Genomic DNA, 18,204 nt, shown 5'->3' on the forward strand with positions numbered 1-18,204 from the left:
AAGTGGAAGAGAAGAGTTTGGAAGAAAAAGCTGGGAGTGCTCAGGTGCGGAAGCTATTTTTTTTTCTTACGACTTCGGCAGGGGGCGGGTACATGATACTGTGCAAGCCACAGGTACAAGACACGGTGCACATGGGGACTTCTTTGCTTTTTCTTAGCGGCCGCATTGGGCAGGTCGCAGCCTGGAAGTGAGGGATCTTCGCTGAGCGCGCTGAAGTACACTGTGGCTGGGTCGCACGGGGCTTATCAACGCCGCCTGTCCAGTCAGCGACCGGGTGATACACCGTGCGAAAAGTAATAGCATCAGGTCAGAGCGTGTCACGGCGGGGTTGTCCCGCAAGCGGGGCAAGTCGGAAACTGTGTTGCAGCCTCGCGTTCGTTGATGGGAGGAAGGAACCATTGTGACGGGCGAGCCTTGCCACGCATCAGAACGTGCCTGCCGATGCCAATGGGGTGGCAATCATCGAGCGGAGGCCCAATCGGCATGCGAAAAAGGCGTAGAGCGTGAGAAAAACACTACATTTCTATTCACACTTGACCAGATCAGAAGTCGTTTTGCATCCGCCGTTCCCAACCCCACAATGCTCAATTGATCAATCACAATGCGGTAACCACACCAGTACACATTCAATTTGTGCGCCTAATTGCAACATCTCCAGCGTTTCAACTCGACTTGAACCGAGCGACACCAGGAGATCATGGGGATCCCCCATCTCATCACTACCCTAGAGCCCTACGCCGTCCATGACGTCCTCGACAATAAGTCGGTCGTCATCGACGGCCCTGCCCTCGCCTACCACATCCTCTACATCTGCAACCGAAATGGCGTAGTTCTCCCGTCCTACCGGCTTCTTGGTGACACTGCTGTTACTTGGCTAGACGAGCTCACCAGCCGCGGTGTAACTGTGTAAGTGTAGTGCTTCATGCAGCGCCAACTCACCAACTAACCCTTACGACAGCGAAGCCATCTACTTCGATGGCCACCTCCCGCTCGCCAAGCGTCCTGTTCGCATGGAGAGAATGACCAAGAGCTTTCGCCAGTTAAAGCTTGCACACTCCGCAGACCCAAGAGGACGCTCCCGAAATTACCTCTCCCCTCCCAAATACAAATGCGAAACTTCTGCTCTCTTCTCGCCCAAACCGCCTCCAGGAAGGCCGTTCTTGCCACCCAGTTTTCATGTCCCTGCAGTAATCGACGCTCTCAGGCTCTCCTTACAGTACCGTTCGCAGGTTCGTTTGGTGCCGGGTGAGGCTGATACCTACTGCGCACAACATTTGCTGAACTTAGGTGGTACCGTCCTCACATCAGATTCTGACCTACTTGTCCATGATCTGGGACGTGGCTGTGTGGTGTTCCTCAGAGACATCTACCTTGACGGAGGCTCGAGACTTGCCTGTGCGAGGTTCTCTCCGAGTCACATTTGTGAGAGGCTTGGACTTCCTTCAGACCAAATCTGTCGGTTGGCCTATGAGCGGAAACGTGATTCCCATCTCTCACTTCCCCAGATCTTGCAGGAATGTTCCAAGCCAGTTAGAGATGGTGCCATCTATGATGAATTCCGTCAAGAGTATCTGCATCACGAAACTGCACCCTTGCCTGCTTCTCTCTCTGGAACCACCCTCAAAATCGACTTCTTGGATCCCAGGATATCTGAACTGGTTCTACAATTTGGCACATCGTACAGTACAGAAGTCACCCAACAACACAAAATCTTCCTTCCCATACTGATCGAAGACCCAACCCGTGGAAGCGCTTGGGAACAGAGCACGTCAATTCGACAGCTGGCCTACACTGTCCTCGGATGGATCATTCCCAGCCAATCTTCCTCGGTCCAGGAATACCGAAGAGTGAACAACACGGGGCAAAAGGGGCGGCAGGTACCTCTCATTCCTAAAGGTCCCGCCCACGACTTTGCTCAGGATCTCTTTCGCCTAATGACGGGAATACTGAAAGAGACCCGAGCCGATGTGGAATTGTCGTGGCACATATTTTGTGTTTCGCTCGATATTCGCCACTGCTTCGAGGAAGATAAGCAATCCCATATTCTACAAACCCTCCAGAAGGCTTCGCAAGTCAACTCTAGTAAAGTCTCTTGGGAAACCATCCATTTCGTGGCGCAAGTGCAGGCGGCTTACTATTCTTTCCGCATCCTCCACCAAGTTCTATCACTTGTACCGGCAAAAGAAACTCTACCCGATCTTTACAAGATGCTGGATTCCTTACCACCATTATCCGACTTCCCGGATATTGACACTGTCATCGCGTTCCTGCTCAAGGCAAGCGAGCTCCAAACCCTGAAGCTGGTCACCAAGTTTGTGCCCTTGCCTAAACCTGATGCCCAGGAGTCGAAACGAGCTGCGCCTAAGAAACGTAAAGCTTCTAAGGACAGTGTACCTAGAGTGAAAGCCTCGACAGGTGTAAAATCCCCAGCAGCGAAGAATCCCTTCGCTGTTTTATCCCAAGATGAATAATTTGACAAAATCTGCGTCCTTGGCAAGGCCTAGAAATAGTAGTTAGGAATACAAACCCGATCCTTGATCATCACATCGTTGAAATCTCACTGTGCGTATGCGTGCCCACCATTGAGTGAGACTAACACATGGACTCGCCGGGGGCATAAACAAGACACATGGCAGATCTACAGAGTCTTGCTTTTTACACAAAACTACATGCCCTGATCCAAAAGACAATTTTAACACTCCTCGGATCTAGCAGTTTAGACGAGTGATCTTTTAAGGCTGGTTCTCAGCATCCGTCTCTCATAAAACAAGCTTCGTTTGTTTATAATTTTAGATTTGGAACTTAAAGGTGAGCAGTTGACATCTGAATGTGACCTTTGCTTGCGTGCATGGCAGACACATTGAATTAGGTGAGATCTGGATACAGGAGCTTGTAACTGTGTGCGAGTAACAAAGTTCAATTTGTGTCCCAGTAATGCATAACCTAGCAGTAAACTACTCTACAATACTTTGTCTCTTCCATCCTGGCGTCCTTTTCTGAATCCTGACCGGATACCCCCTGTGCGCCGCCGCCAACCAGCCCAACCCTTGTGGAGACATCACTCAATGGGCACCTGCTAAACCATCCCAACTCCATGAATAGTGTCCAACAGTCGTAAGAAGGGGTCTTTCTCTACCTCACCCTCATTCACATCTCGGAACAAGTTCTCCTGCCAGCTGCCGTTGCCCGTTGCCCTGATGATCCTCCACGCCCGGCGGAACTCATCCCGTACTGATACAATACCATTGTGAGTGACAGTCCGCGCAACATTGTGATCCAACTCGAATGGATCTTCGATGGCAAAGAGGTATCGGTGACGAACTTCCTTGACCTCGGCGCTCTTATTCGCTGAAGCCGCCGGCTTGGGTTGTGTTCCATTTCCGGCACTGCTTGTGGCGGCGGGATTCTGAAGAGGCGCCACCGTTTGGTCTGGTGCAACATTAGCACCCGCACCCTGAAGGACGAGAACCGTCTTGGCACCGGTCCAGCCCTTCTCTTGCTTGGATAAAAGTCCACCCGGAGTTCGTAAGCTAAGCACGTCCCTGCCCCAGTCAAATCCCTTTCCGGAGAAAGAAGTCATCGGTCCCATGAAGGCATAGTACTCGAAGAAGCCACGGAGGAGGTGACCAACACTCTCTGTGTTGTGATTGATTCGGTTCCCACGAGCGAGGTGCAAAATCTCGTCTTCGTTCCGCCAGAATTCGATATTGTGACCTCGACACACGACCGTATTTTCTATCGCAGCTGGGGATAGGTTGGGAGGTCGATGGGGAGCCAACTGTTGAAGATTGGGACACACAAATGGCTTGGCGACATTGACAAGATAGTGGAGAACCATCAAGACGTAGCCATAACTACTCAAGGTTCCGCGGTATCCCGAGTTGATCCCACGAATCTTTGCCCAAACCTTCACGAACAACACCATTGGTCGAACTCGTGGGTCAGTGTGGGAGTAACATCGCAGGAGCAGAGTGTTTTGGAGAGCGAGGTGAGCCGAGAAGTTGATATCGCACTGCACACCAGCACCTGTCTTGGGAAATTCCAAGCGATCTCGGTATCGGTCTCGAGGCTGGTTGGGGGCCATTTTGTGAGGGTCTGGGATCATGCGAATCCTGTCAGCGAGGGCAGCTGTTTCAGTGTTGAGCACAATTATGTATTCTTGAAGATAAGGCGGACCAGGGGCTCTCGTAATGGGGGACCGGAGCAGTTTGATATACTCCTTAATGTCTTCAATGTGGCGTGCTTCGTATAGGTCTTTCTCAAGGGCTCTCTCAAGCTCCCATATCAAATGAAGAATCGCATGTTTTCGTACCATGACAGTGAATGGCATCCAATGGCTCCAGGAATCAATGTACTCTTGCACGCCACGCCGAAGATCCTCTTGATAAATTCCAGCAACATATCGTTTCATAACTGCTTCCAGCAATTCCGGCTTATTGAGGACAGGGAATTCTTCTTCGACGGCCGCGGGGCGTGCAAAGTATGGGGTGCTGTCATCGTCGGCAAGCTCGATATGTTGAGAAATTCCATGGGTGCGGTCGCCGTATTCGTAAGGGGTTTCATGCTGCCCCTGCTCCAAGGTCAAGAACTGAAGTACTGGCAGTCTCTTGAGTTTATCCAAAGCCAACTGGAGTTGTTTCGTAAAGTAAACAGGGTCGTCGCCAAAGCTTGTGGTCATCTGCGCCCCCTCCCAAGTGTTCATGACGTCTTCGGCGTGTGGATTCGCCCTTTTACTTCGAACGCCTCCCTTCTTCCAGAGTTGGACAAGTTCTTCACCCTCAATCTGCGAGAAGACACCTAGGAGAGATCGGTTGCCGGGCGTGTCGTCGAATGAAAGAGACGGGTAGCCGGATAAGCGCTTTCGAAGTTGCGGGTCAGCAAGGCCGAAAAAAAAAGCCCGACATACACGATTCAGAATGTCCCAATCTTGATCAGTGAAGTCGCGACAGTTGGAAATCGTAACATCACGTCCGCCAGCTCTTCGAAGAATCCGCTTGGCTAGGCCATAATAGGATGAAAGAGAGCTCTTGGGTCCTTGCTTGAGTTGGAAGCTTTGCGTCAGCCCGGTGGCTTGGTCGGGCACTGTGAACTCTGTGGGAGATGGTTCACCATCTCCAGCAGATGCTACCTGGGTTTGGTCTTCGTGATCATGAGAAGCGGCGTTATCATGCTCATCATCTTCATGAGTGTCATGGGGTTCGTTATCAAGTCCATTCTCCCATTTGTAACGTTCGTCAAGAAGGTCTTGGCGAAGCTTCTCGGGTGGGTTCCCACACAGCTTGATAATTGGGACCCTAGTTCGTGTCAGAAGCCTCGCACCAAGTCCAGCATTCAGAAATGCTTTTTCAAGAAGACGCGGGATCTGAGAACCGGCGGCATCGGGCGGAGGTGCGGACATGGGAGAGAGAAGGCCGAGGTCCATGTCTGATGCCTTGGTGGCGAAGCCGGACGATAGACTGCCGAAGCATTTAAGCTCGACGGAGGCGGGATGAAACTCAAGAGACGCATCCCGTTCTTGCTCAAACTTGGTAATGGCTTCGCGGCTGATGGCCTCGATATGGCAACGGAAGGCCTCCTTTTCAGCGATCTCTGATAACTCAATCTCGGAGTTGGAGACGACTTGGAAACAAAGGCTATCGAGGAGAGCGGCTTGGGCAGCGACATCTTCTGGCGTGAAATGAGGCTGACGTTTGGAGTTGTAAACCTGTCCGGAGACTGGGTGGTAGATGTGGGCCTGATTCCGAGGGAACGCAATTTGAGGACCGCCGTGATGCGGAGGAGGGCCATTCCATGGTCCTTGGTAATGGGACGGATTCGGGTGACCTTGCTGGGGCAGAGACCGAGGGTGAGAGTTTGTGTACATGTGCCGCTGGTAAGACTGGGATGGCCGCGAATGATGCGAAGTCGGACTGTAGTGCTGACGAGGTTGGGGGGGCTGCTGAGGGCGAGGGTCAATGGGGATAGAGAATTGAGAGTTCATCTGACGTCTCTGAGCCTGGTTGGGCCGTTTGCGCCCCTGTTTGGACTGTTGCGAAGGGCCCTTGGTGTGATCTTCCTTGATGATGCCATCGTCGGACGGACCATTTTGAGGCTGGCAAACGTTTGCAGCAGCGGCCGGCCAAGAGTTTCGAATGGCTTGAGAAGGTCCGGGCGAGGGAGCTTCTTGTCCATCCGAACCGTTTGACAGGTTGAGGTTGCGAAGATGGCCCTCAAGACCAGAGGGCGCGCCGCCTGAGGCAGCTGCCGAGCCTCTCTGGAGGTTGGACGACATGGGAGGCTGGAGAAATGGCAGTAGGCAGACTTCTTGGTGCCGTGGTAACTGAAGCGTTGTGGCTTATGGGCCCTGGTTGCGTCCTCACTGGCTTGCGTTTGATGAGCTCAGTTAAAGTAAATCGATTGCAAGTAGATGCATGCCTTGAGTGTCTAATGGTAGCGACAAGATTGAGGTCTAGCTCGAGAGGCAAAGAAACTGATGCAAGAGGAAGGTCCTAGGACGAAAAATGGTTCGAAGGAGAAATAAAAAGCCTGTTGGGGGACAGGCTGGGGTCGATGCTGCAATATGTCTGAGGCTCCATGTGAGGGAGAGAAACTGGGCTTGACTGAGACACTTGATACCTGTCGGGCGCATCACCTCACTTGCCGCAGGCAGTGAGACTGTTGGTGGGGTGAGTCCAGGTGGAAAGAGAGGCAAGAACCGGAAGGGAATAAGGGCGAGGAAGAAGAAGAAGAAGACGAGGAGGAAAGAGGGAAATCAAACAGAGGGACAGGGCAGGTCCTGGTCAGAGTCAAGCGCGGATGCGAGTGATCGAGGCTGGATGGTTGTTTGCAGATGTCCCGTCATCCCCACACGATGCTATTGCAAACAATGGGATGCTGGCGATGATACTGTGCCGATTCGACCTGGCAAACGGTATGTCGCAACCTGAGCTTGCCAGCTGTTGCGCTGGAATCAGTGAGCAAATACCCCGCAGCGACGGCTCGACGTCACTATGCACGACTGGATTGCGTGCGCAGACAGTCACGCATACTGTGCATCATTTTTGGCGCCCCGTTTTCTTGCAGCTTTCATTTGCTCGCTGCTTGTTGGACAGTGTGGACAAGGGCGGGAAGCGGCCGGCAACAGTAAGCACTTTGGGGCTCGTGCAGAAAGCCACAAGCAAAGTGCCAGTATTCGTACCGGGAGCAAGCATGCGGCGGCTCCCTACCTAAGGTAGTTATTCATAGCCCATTACCCCCTGCTGTTTGTGTTCTGATCGTGATTCCTCCCGCAGCAACCCTCGCCCGGCAAATAGAGCTGCAAGGCAAGCCAAGGCACCAGGCTTAGGCGCCGCATGTACCCATGACCCTCTGAAGCTATCCCCTGCCACCTTTTCCCAAGGCATTTTTTACCTCTGAGGCTGAAGCTCCCCGTACCTGGTACCTCCACAGCCGAAGCACAACCTAGCCATCAGCCACAGTCTCCGCTGGCTTGCTTTCCTTTGTCATCGTCATCCCAGGAGCACCTCTCGCTTTCTTAACTCTGTTTCCTTCAACAAACATCCCCTACAATAGCGATACGACCACCCTCTCCCAGGCCCCCGACGCGCCTGCTCAATTACCGCCTCCGAAGGACGACTGCGATCAGATTGCCCTCGACGAAACCGCCGCGCTCATCCGTCTGCCGCGTCTCCATTCCGTTTCCCACGGCCTTCCAAGGCTCCAGGCGCACCGCTGCTGCCTCACCCTTCGGTTCGGGCGCCTCCTTTCAACACCATCTCGCCAACCAACGGGGTCGCCGTCGACATGAGCGCACCGCCGGCCGGAAACCCCAATGGCGTCCCCAGCCGCCCAAAGGCGAATCCCCTGAGGCCGATGCGCAAGAAGCCTCCCCGTGGTAACCCGCTCGTTGCTTCGCGAAAGCCCGCCCCCAAACCCGCGTTGAAGTCCAAGCCAGGTTCTCAGAATGGCCCAAAGCCCAACCTCGAAGAGAATCGCAAGAAATATGGTGGATGGTCCGAGGCGCCACCTCCTGATTTTACCGATATCCCAATCATGACCACCAAGAAGGCGCTGCTCGATGGCATCCGCTATCACTTGATGAAGTTTTCCCAGGCGAAGCTAGGCGACAAACCCATTGACCCTGCCGACCAGGACGATTTCGCCCGACCCGTTACTCTGCATCGACGTGATGCCCGACAACCCCCACCTGGCAGGGCTGTCAAAGTAGAGGTTCCCGAGCAACCCGCAGTGGACGAACTAGAAGCAGAGAGGATGGCTCAGGCCAAGGCAGATCGAGAGGCCCAACGGGCGGTTGACCAGGCCAAGATTGCCCCTGTTGCCAAGGATCTCAACCCCAAGCGACCGAAGAAGCAAAAGGAAGAGAAGACGAACTTCAACCGAGCACCAAAGACTGTAGCAGCCAAGAAGGAGTCTGACCTAAGATACGAGGAAGCACTTCCATGGCATCTTGAGGATGCGGATGGAAAGAACGTGTGGGTTGGTAGCTATGTCGCCGCCCTTTCCGAGGCAAACGTCGCCTTCATGATTGACACGTCCGTGTTCCGCATGGTCCCTCTTGAGAAGTGGTATCGATTCACATCGAAGCCTCCATTTCAGCCATTCACCATCGATGAGGCAGAAGCGCTCATGAACAAGAAGGTGGACGTTGGCCGCTGGGTCATGAAGGATGAAGAGCGGAGGGCAGGCCAGCAAGACGTGGAAGCGACTCGCCAGGCGCTGTACGGACGTGGGTCGATGATCAAGACGGAAAGTGACACGTTCCGAGCAGCCTCGCGACTGGAGAAGATGGACCATGACGAGATCGACATGTCAGGGGATGAGTTCCAAGACGATGACGAGACTCCCAATTTTGAGCGTAACGTCGATGACGAGGATACCAAGGAATCTAAGGATCGTATCCGTCGCGAGCAACTTGGTGCGAACCTGTTTGGCGACGGTGACGAACAAGAAGTAGACAGGGATTTGAAGGAGCAGCTGAAAGAGGAGCTGGAGCGGGAAAAGTATGGCAAGGCGACCAAGAAGGCCCTCATCAAGCGAGACCGCGAGTTTGTCTACGAAAGCGACAAATCCCAGGATAACCCTTGGAGCAGTTCGGTAAGACTGACTGATGCCAACACGCGCTATGTTGAGATCGTGCTGACTCTATCTAGTCCGAAGACAATTCATCTGATGACGAAGATGAGGACAAGGACAAGGATAAGGAAGATGACAAGAAGGAAGATGATGACAAGAAAGAAGGAAAGGACGGCGAGGGCAAGGACAAGGCCAAGGGCTCAAAGGGCACCTCAACACCACAGGGGAAGAACAAATCTGATCCCACTAAGAAGGGCAAATCTCTCAAGCGACAAGGCTCCCCAGCTCTCTCGGAATCGAGCGGCAACGAGTCTTCGAGAAAGAAGTTGAAGAAGACGGCTACGCCTGCTACAGGGAGTCGTGCGGGCACACCTCTCCCGCAGGGCGCTGCTATGCGGCGGTCTAAGATGGGTGCTGGTTCCGGTAGCGACGGCGAAGCTACTGGTGGTGAAATGTCGGACGGCGCTGGCCCCAAGAAGAAGAAGCTGAAGCTCGTGAGCAGCAGCGCTCGAGGCACCCCCTCAGCGTCGAGAGCTGGTAGTCCTATCCCAACCCAAGGTGGTAAGTGCTTAAATCAGAGAACTTCTGCTGGCGATTTTCTAGACCACATAGCTAACGTTGACTGGTTAGGTGCTTCCCCTGGCCCGTCCGGCTCTGGAATTGAGTCGTGGGAGATTCTGGAAAAGATCCCTGCGGAGGGTATTGTCATAGGTGACTTAATCAAACAATTCCAGGGACGTGTGGGTGAGAAGCCAGGGCAGATGCCCAAGGGAGAGTGGATCAAGCTCGTCAAGCAAATCTGTGAGTATGGCCCGGATAAGCGACTGCGACGCAGAAGATGAGCGGACGATGTATGAGTCGTTCTGGTGTAGAGACAGGTTGCCTTCTTACGTTTCGGCTCTCGAATGGCCCGGCATAGGACAAAGTCCCCGTCGCCCAGAGACGCAATGGGGGATTGAGCGGTATGGAGAGGATGGGCCACGTGAACAGGCCCCAAGCCCATTGTTTTAATACACTTTATTATCTTGCACAAGGAGTTGTCACGACTAGAAGCCCTGTCACACGCGTAGTCAACGTGACATTGTATGCTCCGATGTTCCAAGCGAAGTTCAATAATGGGGTATAACCGTGTCCTACTGTAATCATTCTCCTACTCGTCCATTTGCCATGAATAGTCTAGCCCCTTATTCCTCTCCCGTCGGTTGATGGCCTTGAACCTCTCCCCTTCGAACCCATTGGCGCGGTCAACTCCATCCCACCGGTACCCGGGCTTGATGCCATAGCGGTTGGGCGGAGCTGCGCCTGCGTATACAGGCTTCCGCTTCGATTTCTTGCCCTTGCCGCCCGTGTCCTTTTTCTCGGCCATGAACTGCATCATCGGGTCGTTCCACCGTTCCTTTTCCTTGAGCTCGTCGTTCATCTCTTCGTCGTCGACGGTCCGCGCAAACTTCATCAGCTTGGCGTCCTCTAGCTTCTCACGTCGCTTCCGGGCTTCTTCGAGCTGCACGTCGCCCTTGAGCGCCTCGACGGCCGCCCGTTCCTTCTCTTCTGCCTCGGCGGCTGCGCGGCGAGCCTCGGCGCGTTTCATGGAGATGTCGATGCGTCGGCCGGTGGCGTCTCGGTATACTGTCTCCTCCTCCTTTGCTGATTTGCGGTGGCGCTCGAAGTCCTCGCGTTCTTCTCGTTGCCGTCGTTTTAGCTGGGCGGACACGGCCGCGGCGCTCTGCAGTCCGGCGTGGGTTCCGTCGCTCATCTTTGTCACGCCCCCTCCGTCTTCCACCACTGGCATTTCGTCTTCCGCGTCCTTTGTCGCATCGTTCTCGGCCGCTGCAGACGCGAGGATCGCATCGGCCGCGGCGCTGTCGTCTTTTTCTGCTCCATCTGCGCCTTTGCCGACCGACGTCCAGTTGTTCTTCTTGGCCTTCCGGAACTCTGCGGATCTACCCGTTACTGTTACAGGACCATCTTCAGCTGCATCGTCTCCCTGGGTGTTGGTACCCCAAGCCGAGTCGTCGTCGTCGTTGATGACCAGACCAGCTGGCTCGGCGCCGCGCTTGCGCTTGCGCTTCTTGGAGGGTTTTGGGTCGGCGACCAGGTACCGCGTGGCGAGATAGTCTGCGAGATCCGAGGGCATCGTGGTGGTGTGTGTGACAATGGCGAAGCGTGACCTTGCCGATGATACAAGACTTCAAGATGCTGAAGCTCCTGGCTCACATGCAGTTTATGCAGGTACCGGAATGCGACGTCGGTCGCCCCGGTAGAGCAATGTGGGGGCCCTTGATGGCGCCTTGCTGCACTGGGCAAAGTCGACTACGTCTACGGCCTTATGAGGGAAGACGCGCACCCAAGCTCTCTCGTAGTTGAGGTACGTACCGAATCATCAGCGACGGTCTTGAGTCCACATTGTCGCCCGACTCCTCTGAGAATGATAATTGAGCGCGACCTCTTTCCTTTCCGCTGAGACACAGACCTGCCTGGGCTACGACTTCAGTAATAATATCATGCAGAGCCGGATCTTGGCCTCGTCAGTCAGCTACCTCCCGCCCTCTCCCGCGTGCGCATCGTGAATCCGCTCTGCCCTCAGCGGCATCGCAAACAACCCCCCACGACTCGACCCTCCCCGAAGTCGCCTTCATGCCACAGCCTTTCGAAGATGAAAACCCGCCGACGGAACCGCTCCAGGCATTGCCCATGGCAGCCTCGACCATGAAGTTCCCTAAGACGCGGCACTCAACGTCCACCATTGAGTCGTTGCCCAGCTCCGAGACCTCCCTGCCCTTCCGCCGTTCTAACCCCTCGAGGGCTTCGCTGTACGCATCGACGCTGTCACCCCCTGGCTCGAGGTCCATCTCCCCAGCCGGTCGCGGGTCCCCGTCGCGGGTTCTCTCCAACACCGTTTTCGATTCCCGGCCGCCCCGATCCCCCGCCTCCAATGCCGGAGACAGCCCGGCCGAGCCGCTCAACCTCATTCTCAAAGCGTACGTCCCACACGTATCCATCTACGCCTCTGAGGATACCGAGGCTTTGATGAGCGACAAGGGATTTCAAAATGGTCTATGGGAGCTACTGCGCCCTTTTGGCGAGGATCTACAGGGCAAGGTTACGATTCGAGATAGTAATGGGATGAGCCGGACCACCGAGGACTTCTCGATCCGATTCACGAGATTCGGCCACGATGTTGAGCACCCAGACCCCAAGGTCTCAGGTTTCAAGAATGCTCCGCCACCACAAGGTCAAACTGGGAACCAGGCAAGCACAGCCCGAGATAAGCAGCTTCTAGCCAACGTCGAAGCAGTGGTGGAGCGGCACCTGTCCTACGCCGAGGAGTCGTTTGCAACTGTGCCGCAGGGCCCCTTTTCCGGACAAGGCTCGGATGACGATACGTCGCCATACTACGCACTTTATCTACGGCGACTATTATCGGGATTCCAGATTTCGCCTCATGAGACCTTTGCACACCCTGTGGCTTGTGTCATCGCCATCAGCTCCCGAAACAAGAACCCCATTGAAGAACTTAGAAGGCTATACTCGGAGACTAGTCAGGGAGAGAAGAGGCTTCCCGTATGGGTGGATGGCGATTATCTCCGATACTATGTCCTGATTCACGATGAAGAGAAGGATGATATTACGCGCTCGATGGGACTTTTTGACCAAATGAAGCGTAATCTTGGTCTCCACTGCCACCTCCTGAGACTGAGAAGCAGCGCGAGCGCCGAGACGGATGATGACAGTATACCACTTCCTCGCAGTGATTGGATGTCGGCCACTGAGGAACTGGAAGATATTCGACGAAGTCAGGATGACGAAGACTTTGAGGACCCTACGATGCATATCTTCGAATCTGATGCCACGGCGATCCGGACTTTCGTACGTGAGATGGTGACACAGTCTATCGTTCCTACGATGGAACGACACGTATCCATCTGGAATGATCAGGTTGCTTCAAGACGTAGAGGCATTACGGGGCGGTTCATGAACCTTTCAAGGAAATGGACATTTGGAAGCAGCTCACGTTCCTCTTCGGGCAACTCAAGCAGCTCAAAGGATACCTATAACATGGCGGGATTTTACCAAGCTGAAGCCCCCGAGGCTATCATGAGGAAACTAGCCGACTATGCGTTTATGCTGCGCGATTGGAAGCTGGCCCACTCGACGTATGACCTATTGCGATCCGACTTTAGCGATTCCAAGGCATGGAAGCACCACGCCGCCGCAAACGAGATGGCAGCCGCAAGTCTCCTCATTCTGCCACAGCACTTGTCATCTAAAAACCGTGCGGAGACGATCGACCAGATGCTAGAGGCTGCATTCTATTCCTACAACACTCGCTGCGTTGCTCCGTACGGTGCACTGCGGAGCTTGACGCTTGGTCTAGAATTGCTGCGCCTGCGAGGCGGAACAAGTATTGATGATGCTGGGCGATGGGGAATCCGACTCCTAGAGTCGAAGATCCCTGGAAGCATTGGTGACGCCTTCATGAAGGAACGGCTGGGCATATGCTACGCTTCTAAGCAAGGTGTAGGAAGTTGGCACTGGGGTTCTCGCCGCCGCAAGTCGGCAGCGTGGCACGTTCTAGCCGCCGATGCCTGGCTTCAACAGTCCAAGCACATCCAAGCGCGGCAATGCCTAGACGAAGCCCACCGGCGGTATGCGACTCTACCGCACAAAGCGGCGATCTATAAGTTTGCTGCGGCAGGTGACTTTATGTCGTCTCTCCAGAACAGCCTTGCCGAGTCTCCGGACACGTCAGACAACGAGGAGGGCCCAGCGGACGACGACGATGCCGACATCGACGAGGAGAGCGAGGCGTTGACTGATCTGCGCGCGCGACGGGTTAGCACCGTGGGCATGGTCGGTTTGGAGACGGCGCCTCTACACCGAGACGCCTCTGCAGAAGAGGAAGCGTCCGAGCCCAGCGCACAGAAGGATTTTGATTAATAGGTAACAGATCGCAGCTGGAAGGGCTGAGTGAGAGGGTTTACGAACGCATCATGACAACTTTTGGTAGGATGACGGGAGCCATATAGACAGAGACAGCACTGTAAAGGGAAGGTTTCGGGGCGCTCCAAAAGAGCGTATGTGGCTTGGAGAATACACTATTATTATTGACATATTTCTTCCATCTTTGCCTGGTGTCATCAAGTCGCCGAGCTGTTCAATCTATTGAACATGAACTGGCTTGAACTTGACCCCCGGAATTCTCGGCGCCTGCAGGGGGCTTAGCGGTCTGGCTCTCATCTACTCCACTGATAACCAGCGGATGACGCGCCGTCAAGGCCTAAATTCGCTGCCATATTGTCCCTGACGACAGCCACCCCACCAAAGGTTCGTTTACTTCCGTCCCTTTGTTCACCACCATTTCACCATCTGCCGTTTGGCCATCGCTTTCTACACGTGGACAACCGACTTCAACGCGTCGCCGGAACCAACTCGTTTCTGTTGCTTTCGGTTTGCCGCAGGGAAGCACCGTATTTGTCAAGTTCGGGCCCTGCGCGACTGTGCTGCTTCAACTCCACTACGCATCATGGGCGAGCTTGCCGACTACCTCGTGAATAACGACCCCAGCTTCCGCAAGTAGGCACACGCCCTTCGAACGGCCAAACCATAGCCCGCTGACATCTTCATCTAGGTCTCGATTGCCAGCGCTCTACTCCGACTTCCGACCGCAGCGAACGCTCAACCCCGATGGCTACGCTGCAAACGTCTCGGCCTGGCGGCAGGCGCTCTCTCACATCGCGGCACGCGGCCTCGTCTCACATCGCGGGTCCAGCCCGAATCTCTTCGCCCTTTCGCTCGACGATTCGCTCCTCCGATCACTAGGGAACAAGGAATTCGGTCAGCCGCTCGCGCTCGGCACGGTGGTGCGGGAGGCGACCGCGGAACGGGAGTTCATTCCCCTGCAGGACTTCAACAAGTCGCAGCAGAGTATCTATACCCGCACCTGGGCGGGGGTGCCGTGGGCTGTCATGGGCTGGACCCTTCGCCAGCTAGGTGTCGTGGATCCGTCGAGGGGGGACGACAAGTTGCCCATTGGCCAGTTCGTGGTTGTCAAAAATCTCGAGGACGCAGCTAAGGAGCTGGGCGATCTGACGGCTGACAAGAGCTCCCGATTCGACCGCATATTCACCAAGATGCAGTTCCAAAAGGCATTTACATCCACTCTCGTCAAGGGCCAGCGCCTATCAGAGACAGATTTAGAGGTACTATTAAAGTTTCTCTCGAGGGACAAAGGCGTAATAGAGTACGATGGCCAGACTATCCGGATCAAGGGCTCTGGGGACCAGGGAGGCATCACCGAGGGGGACTCCGCCATAGCTTCCCTCAAGGAACTAACCGAGAGCCTCAAGCATCAAACCGATATCCTGAATACGCGCATCGACGAGCTTGCTCAGGCCGCCAAGGACGCTGTCCGTCGCAAAAACCGTGTCGCCGCTCTGGCTGCCCTCAAATCCAAGAAGACAGCCGAGGCTTCCCTTGCGACACGCTACACCACCCTTAACCAACTTGAGGAAGTCGCCGCCAAGATTGAGCAGGCCGCCGACAATGTCCAGCTTGTCAAGGTTATGGAAGCGTCGGGTGGCGTGCTCAAGAGCTTGAACGCGCAAGTCGGAGGTGCAGATCGCGTTGATGCTGTCATGGATCGTGTCCGCGAGCAGATGAGCGCGGCGGACGAGGTCGGCGCTATCCTGGCCGAGGCGACTGGCGCTGTTGTGGACGAGGGCGAGATCGACGACGAGCTCGAGGCCATGATGGCGCAGGAGCGCGAGAAGGATGTCGAGGTGCTACGCCAGAAGCAAGCCGTCGAGGAGAAGGCCCGAAAGGAGCAGGAAGCCAAGGAGGCGGCCGAGCTACAGAAGAGGCTCGACGAGCTGCCCAAGGTGCCTACCGAGCTACCAGTCGGGGAAAAGGAGGCGACACCGACATCGCGAACGAGCATTGCGAACTTGTCGAACGAGAATGATACACAGGCAGAGAAGGAGGCACAACTTTTGCCAGCAGTATGATCACGCATCTGATGTTCATTATGGGTTAGGATATACGTCGGCGTTTCAGCGGTTTGTGTCATTGGCACGTCATTAGAGTGTACATATATATACATAATCACCTTGACTTGGTATCATTTAATAATCCCATCTTCGTCTGCCCGATCAAAGTGCGCCCCGGACCAGAAGCATCATGGCAACCCATTCGGTCCCTCCGGCGGCCGGACATGCGAGTTACCTTGATAAGAAAACTCTTCAGTTGCAGCGTACGAAGATGGGTCCGTATGCTGAACACTATTGTTCCACGACGAGGCTGGCTGCTGCTGGTGCGTCATGTATGTGTTCGGGTTCGCCTGGTAGGCATAGCTCTCCGCATTGTAACGCGAGGGATAGGCAACCGGGGCAATAGGCTGCCAGGCTGCCTGGGTTGAGGGTTGTATCTGATGATGCGGATCCCAGTGGTTATTTGGAATAGCCTGAGGATATGACAGGCCCTCGAAGACTTGCGGTGGAGGGGCGGGTGCTTCGTAGACCTGGCTCTGTGGAGGCGGCTGTGATATCGCTGGTTGTGATATCACCGGCACAACTGTCGTCTCGACGTTGTTGGCCAACACTTCTGAAGGCGCCGGTGCTGACACCGGGGCTGGCAGTGATGGCTCGGCATTGGAAACCTTCTTCGCTTCTTCCTCTTTAGCTTCTTCCATCTTCTTCTTCGCCTCTAGCCTGCTCTTCCTCGCACTCGCAATCAAATCCTTGAAAGACGAATCGTGCTTCGTCGCCCAGGCAGCGCCATCAAAGTCTTTGTCCTTGATAACTGCCGCACTCTGCGCCGCTCTCCCCGTAACAGGCGCACGCCCACCCTGAGTGCGCTCCCAGATGTCCAGGTCTTGGAGTAGTTCGCCGCGCTTCTTGGGTCGCGCGGCGTCGCAGTTGGCGTTCCAAAGCGTGACCCACTCCTTGTGACGGCGCTCCAGCAGCGCGCGGCTGCCCTGGTTGGAAATGCCGATCTCCGCCATCTTCTTCCGCAGGGCCTGCTCCTTGAACATCGAGTAGCTGAGCGCGGGGAGTCGGTCGGGGGGCTTGGTCTGTTGCCGTTGTAGTTGACTGAAGCCGACGCTGGCGCTAGAACTGCTTTCGGCTGCTGCTCTTCGTGGTTTTGGTGGGGTTGGGCCTGGACAAGACTCGAGGTGCTTAAAGACTTGCCAGTCTTTCATTCGGCTTTGGCATACGGGACAGGGGACGAGGCCGTCTTCTAGAGCCTGTGTTAGCGGATGATTCATGTGTGACGTTCTCTAAGGTTGTCCTACCGGGCCCAGGGACATATTCGTCATCATCTGGAATCTCAACGATTTCGTCGTCTTCAAAAGCTGTCGCATCTGCAACGGGCATGTCTGCCTGCGGTTTCCTCAATCGAGACGATGTCCGTAGTCGCTTGCCCTCTGGTGCATCGTTGGTCTCGTCGTTGTCATCTTCAGCCTTCCGCTTGGCTAGGGAGTTTTCCCCACCGCTCCTGGCTAATTCCAAAGCCACAGTCCTCGCCCTGACAAAAGCGTCGACTGTCTCCTCTATTGACCAGTTACTCCGGAGCTTGAGCTCTTGGTCTGGTGCGCGGCAGAGCGGGCACTTGCTGTCGTTGGACAGCGCCCGTCGGATGCATAACGAGCAGAATGTGTGAGAACACGAGGTGATCATGGGAGTCTTGTAAAAATCCTTGCAGACCTGGCAGCGCAGAGCACTCTCAACGGCAGCGAAGCCGGAGAGCGGCGTTAAAAGCCAGTCGGTCGAATCGGGGACATCGTTTTCGGACATTGGGGCTGTTGAGGATGGAGGATTGGAGGTGGAACGTTGAGGATTATAGACGCCAGAACATGGAATTCGAATTTCCCATGCGTTATCCAACGGCGGAGAGTTGTCGAACTGTGGTGGTAGAGCCGCCGGGAAACCGCTTCATCCAGAGTCAAAACCCGACCCTCGACTCTTTGAGGACGACATCGCGCCGAGACGCGACCCTAGAATGACGCTTGAACTTTCAGCTGAATTCGTTATAGGGATGGCCCCGCTTTTTAGAATGTCACCCGGGGGGAGTCCGAGACAGAGTGTGTCTATATGCATCTAAAGATGCCATTTTATACCCGCTTGGAAGAATAAC

General features: G+C 54.9%; 7 protein-coding genes across 7 annotated transcripts; 4 read left to right on the forward strand and 3 right to left on the reverse strand.

Annotated features, from left to right (window-relative positions):
* The first annotated feature begins 434 nt into the window (after positions 1 to 434).
* Positions 435 to 2,546, forward strand: BGZ61DRAFT_506450 (XPG domain containing-domain-containing protein). Its single transcript, XM_046251867.1, has 2 exons — positions 435 to 906; positions 959 to 2,546. Exons 1-2 carry the CDS (start codon positions 698 to 700, stop codon positions 2,469 to 2,471), a joined length of 1,722 nt encoding a protein of 573 aa, XP_046103480.1. The 5' UTR covers positions 435 to 697; the 3' UTR covers positions 2,472 to 2,546.
* A 351-nt stretch (positions 2,547 to 2,897) lies between these two features.
* Positions 2,898 to 6,449, reverse strand: BGZ61DRAFT_38410 (uncharacterized protein). Its single transcript, XM_046242695.1, has one exon. It carries the CDS (start codon positions 6,269 to 6,271, stop codon positions 3,077 to 3,079), a length of 3,195 nt encoding a protein of 1,064 aa, XP_046103481.1. The 5' UTR covers positions 6,272 to 6,449; the 3' UTR covers positions 2,898 to 3,076.
* Positions 6,450 to 7,782: 1,333 nt separating this feature from the next.
* Positions 7,783 to 9,914, forward strand: BGZ61DRAFT_353254 (uncharacterized protein; the record flags this gene model as incomplete). The annotated part of the gene is made up of 3 exons (XM_046240498.1): positions 7,783 to 9,093; positions 9,150 to 9,633; positions 9,703 to 9,914. 3 exons carry the CDS (start codon positions 7,783 to 7,785, stop codon positions 9,912 to 9,914), a joined length of 2,007 nt encoding a protein of 668 aa, XP_046103482.1.
* A 173-nt stretch (positions 9,915 to 10,087) lies between these two features.
* On the reverse strand, positions 10,088 to 11,351 carry BGZ61DRAFT_452719 (Pre-mRNA-splicing factor cwc26). Its single transcript, XM_046245989.1, has one exon. The coding sequence runs from the start codon at positions 11,204 to 11,206 to the stop codon at positions 10,223 to 10,225; it is 984 nt and encodes a 327-aa protein (XP_046103483.1). The 5' UTR covers positions 11,207 to 11,351; the 3' UTR covers positions 10,088 to 10,222.
* Positions 11,352 to 11,427: 76 nt separating this feature from the next.
* Positions 11,428 to 14,232, forward strand: BGZ61DRAFT_452720 (cis-golgi transport protein particle complex subunit). Its single transcript, XM_046245990.1, has one exon. The coding sequence runs from the start codon at positions 11,707 to 11,709 to the stop codon at positions 14,008 to 14,010; it is 2,304 nt and encodes a 767-aa protein (XP_046103484.1). The 5' UTR covers positions 11,428 to 11,706; the 3' UTR covers positions 14,011 to 14,232.
* A 73-nt stretch (positions 14,233 to 14,305) lies between these two features.
* Positions 14,306 to 16,174, forward strand: BGZ61DRAFT_588747 (Snf7-domain-containing protein). The gene is made up of 2 exons (XM_046256541.1): positions 14,306 to 14,646; positions 14,702 to 16,174. Exons 1-2 carry the CDS (start codon positions 14,597 to 14,599, stop codon positions 16,074 to 16,076), a joined length of 1,425 nt encoding a protein of 474 aa, XP_046103485.1. The 5' UTR covers positions 14,306 to 14,596; the 3' UTR covers positions 16,077 to 16,174.
* BGZ61DRAFT_391133 (uncharacterized protein) lies at positions 16,175 to 18,141 on the reverse strand. The gene is made up of 2 exons (XM_046242822.1): positions 17,363 to 18,141; positions 16,175 to 17,307 (listed from the first exon to the last, which is right to left on the reverse strand). Exons 1-2 carry the CDS (start codon positions 17,862 to 17,864, stop codon positions 16,247 to 16,249), a joined length of 1,563 nt encoding a protein of 520 aa, XP_046103486.1. The 5' UTR covers positions 17,865 to 18,141; the 3' UTR covers positions 16,175 to 16,246.
* Between the last annotated feature and the right edge of the window lie 63 nt (positions 18,142 to 18,204).

Source organism: Ilyonectria robusta (assembly GCF_021365365.1).
Source record: "Ilyonectria robusta strain PMI_751 chromosome Unknown BGZ61scaffold_11, whole genome shotgun sequence".
NCBI lineage: Eukaryota > Fungi > Ascomycota > Sordariomycetes > Hypocreales > Nectriaceae > Ilyonectria > Ilyonectria robusta.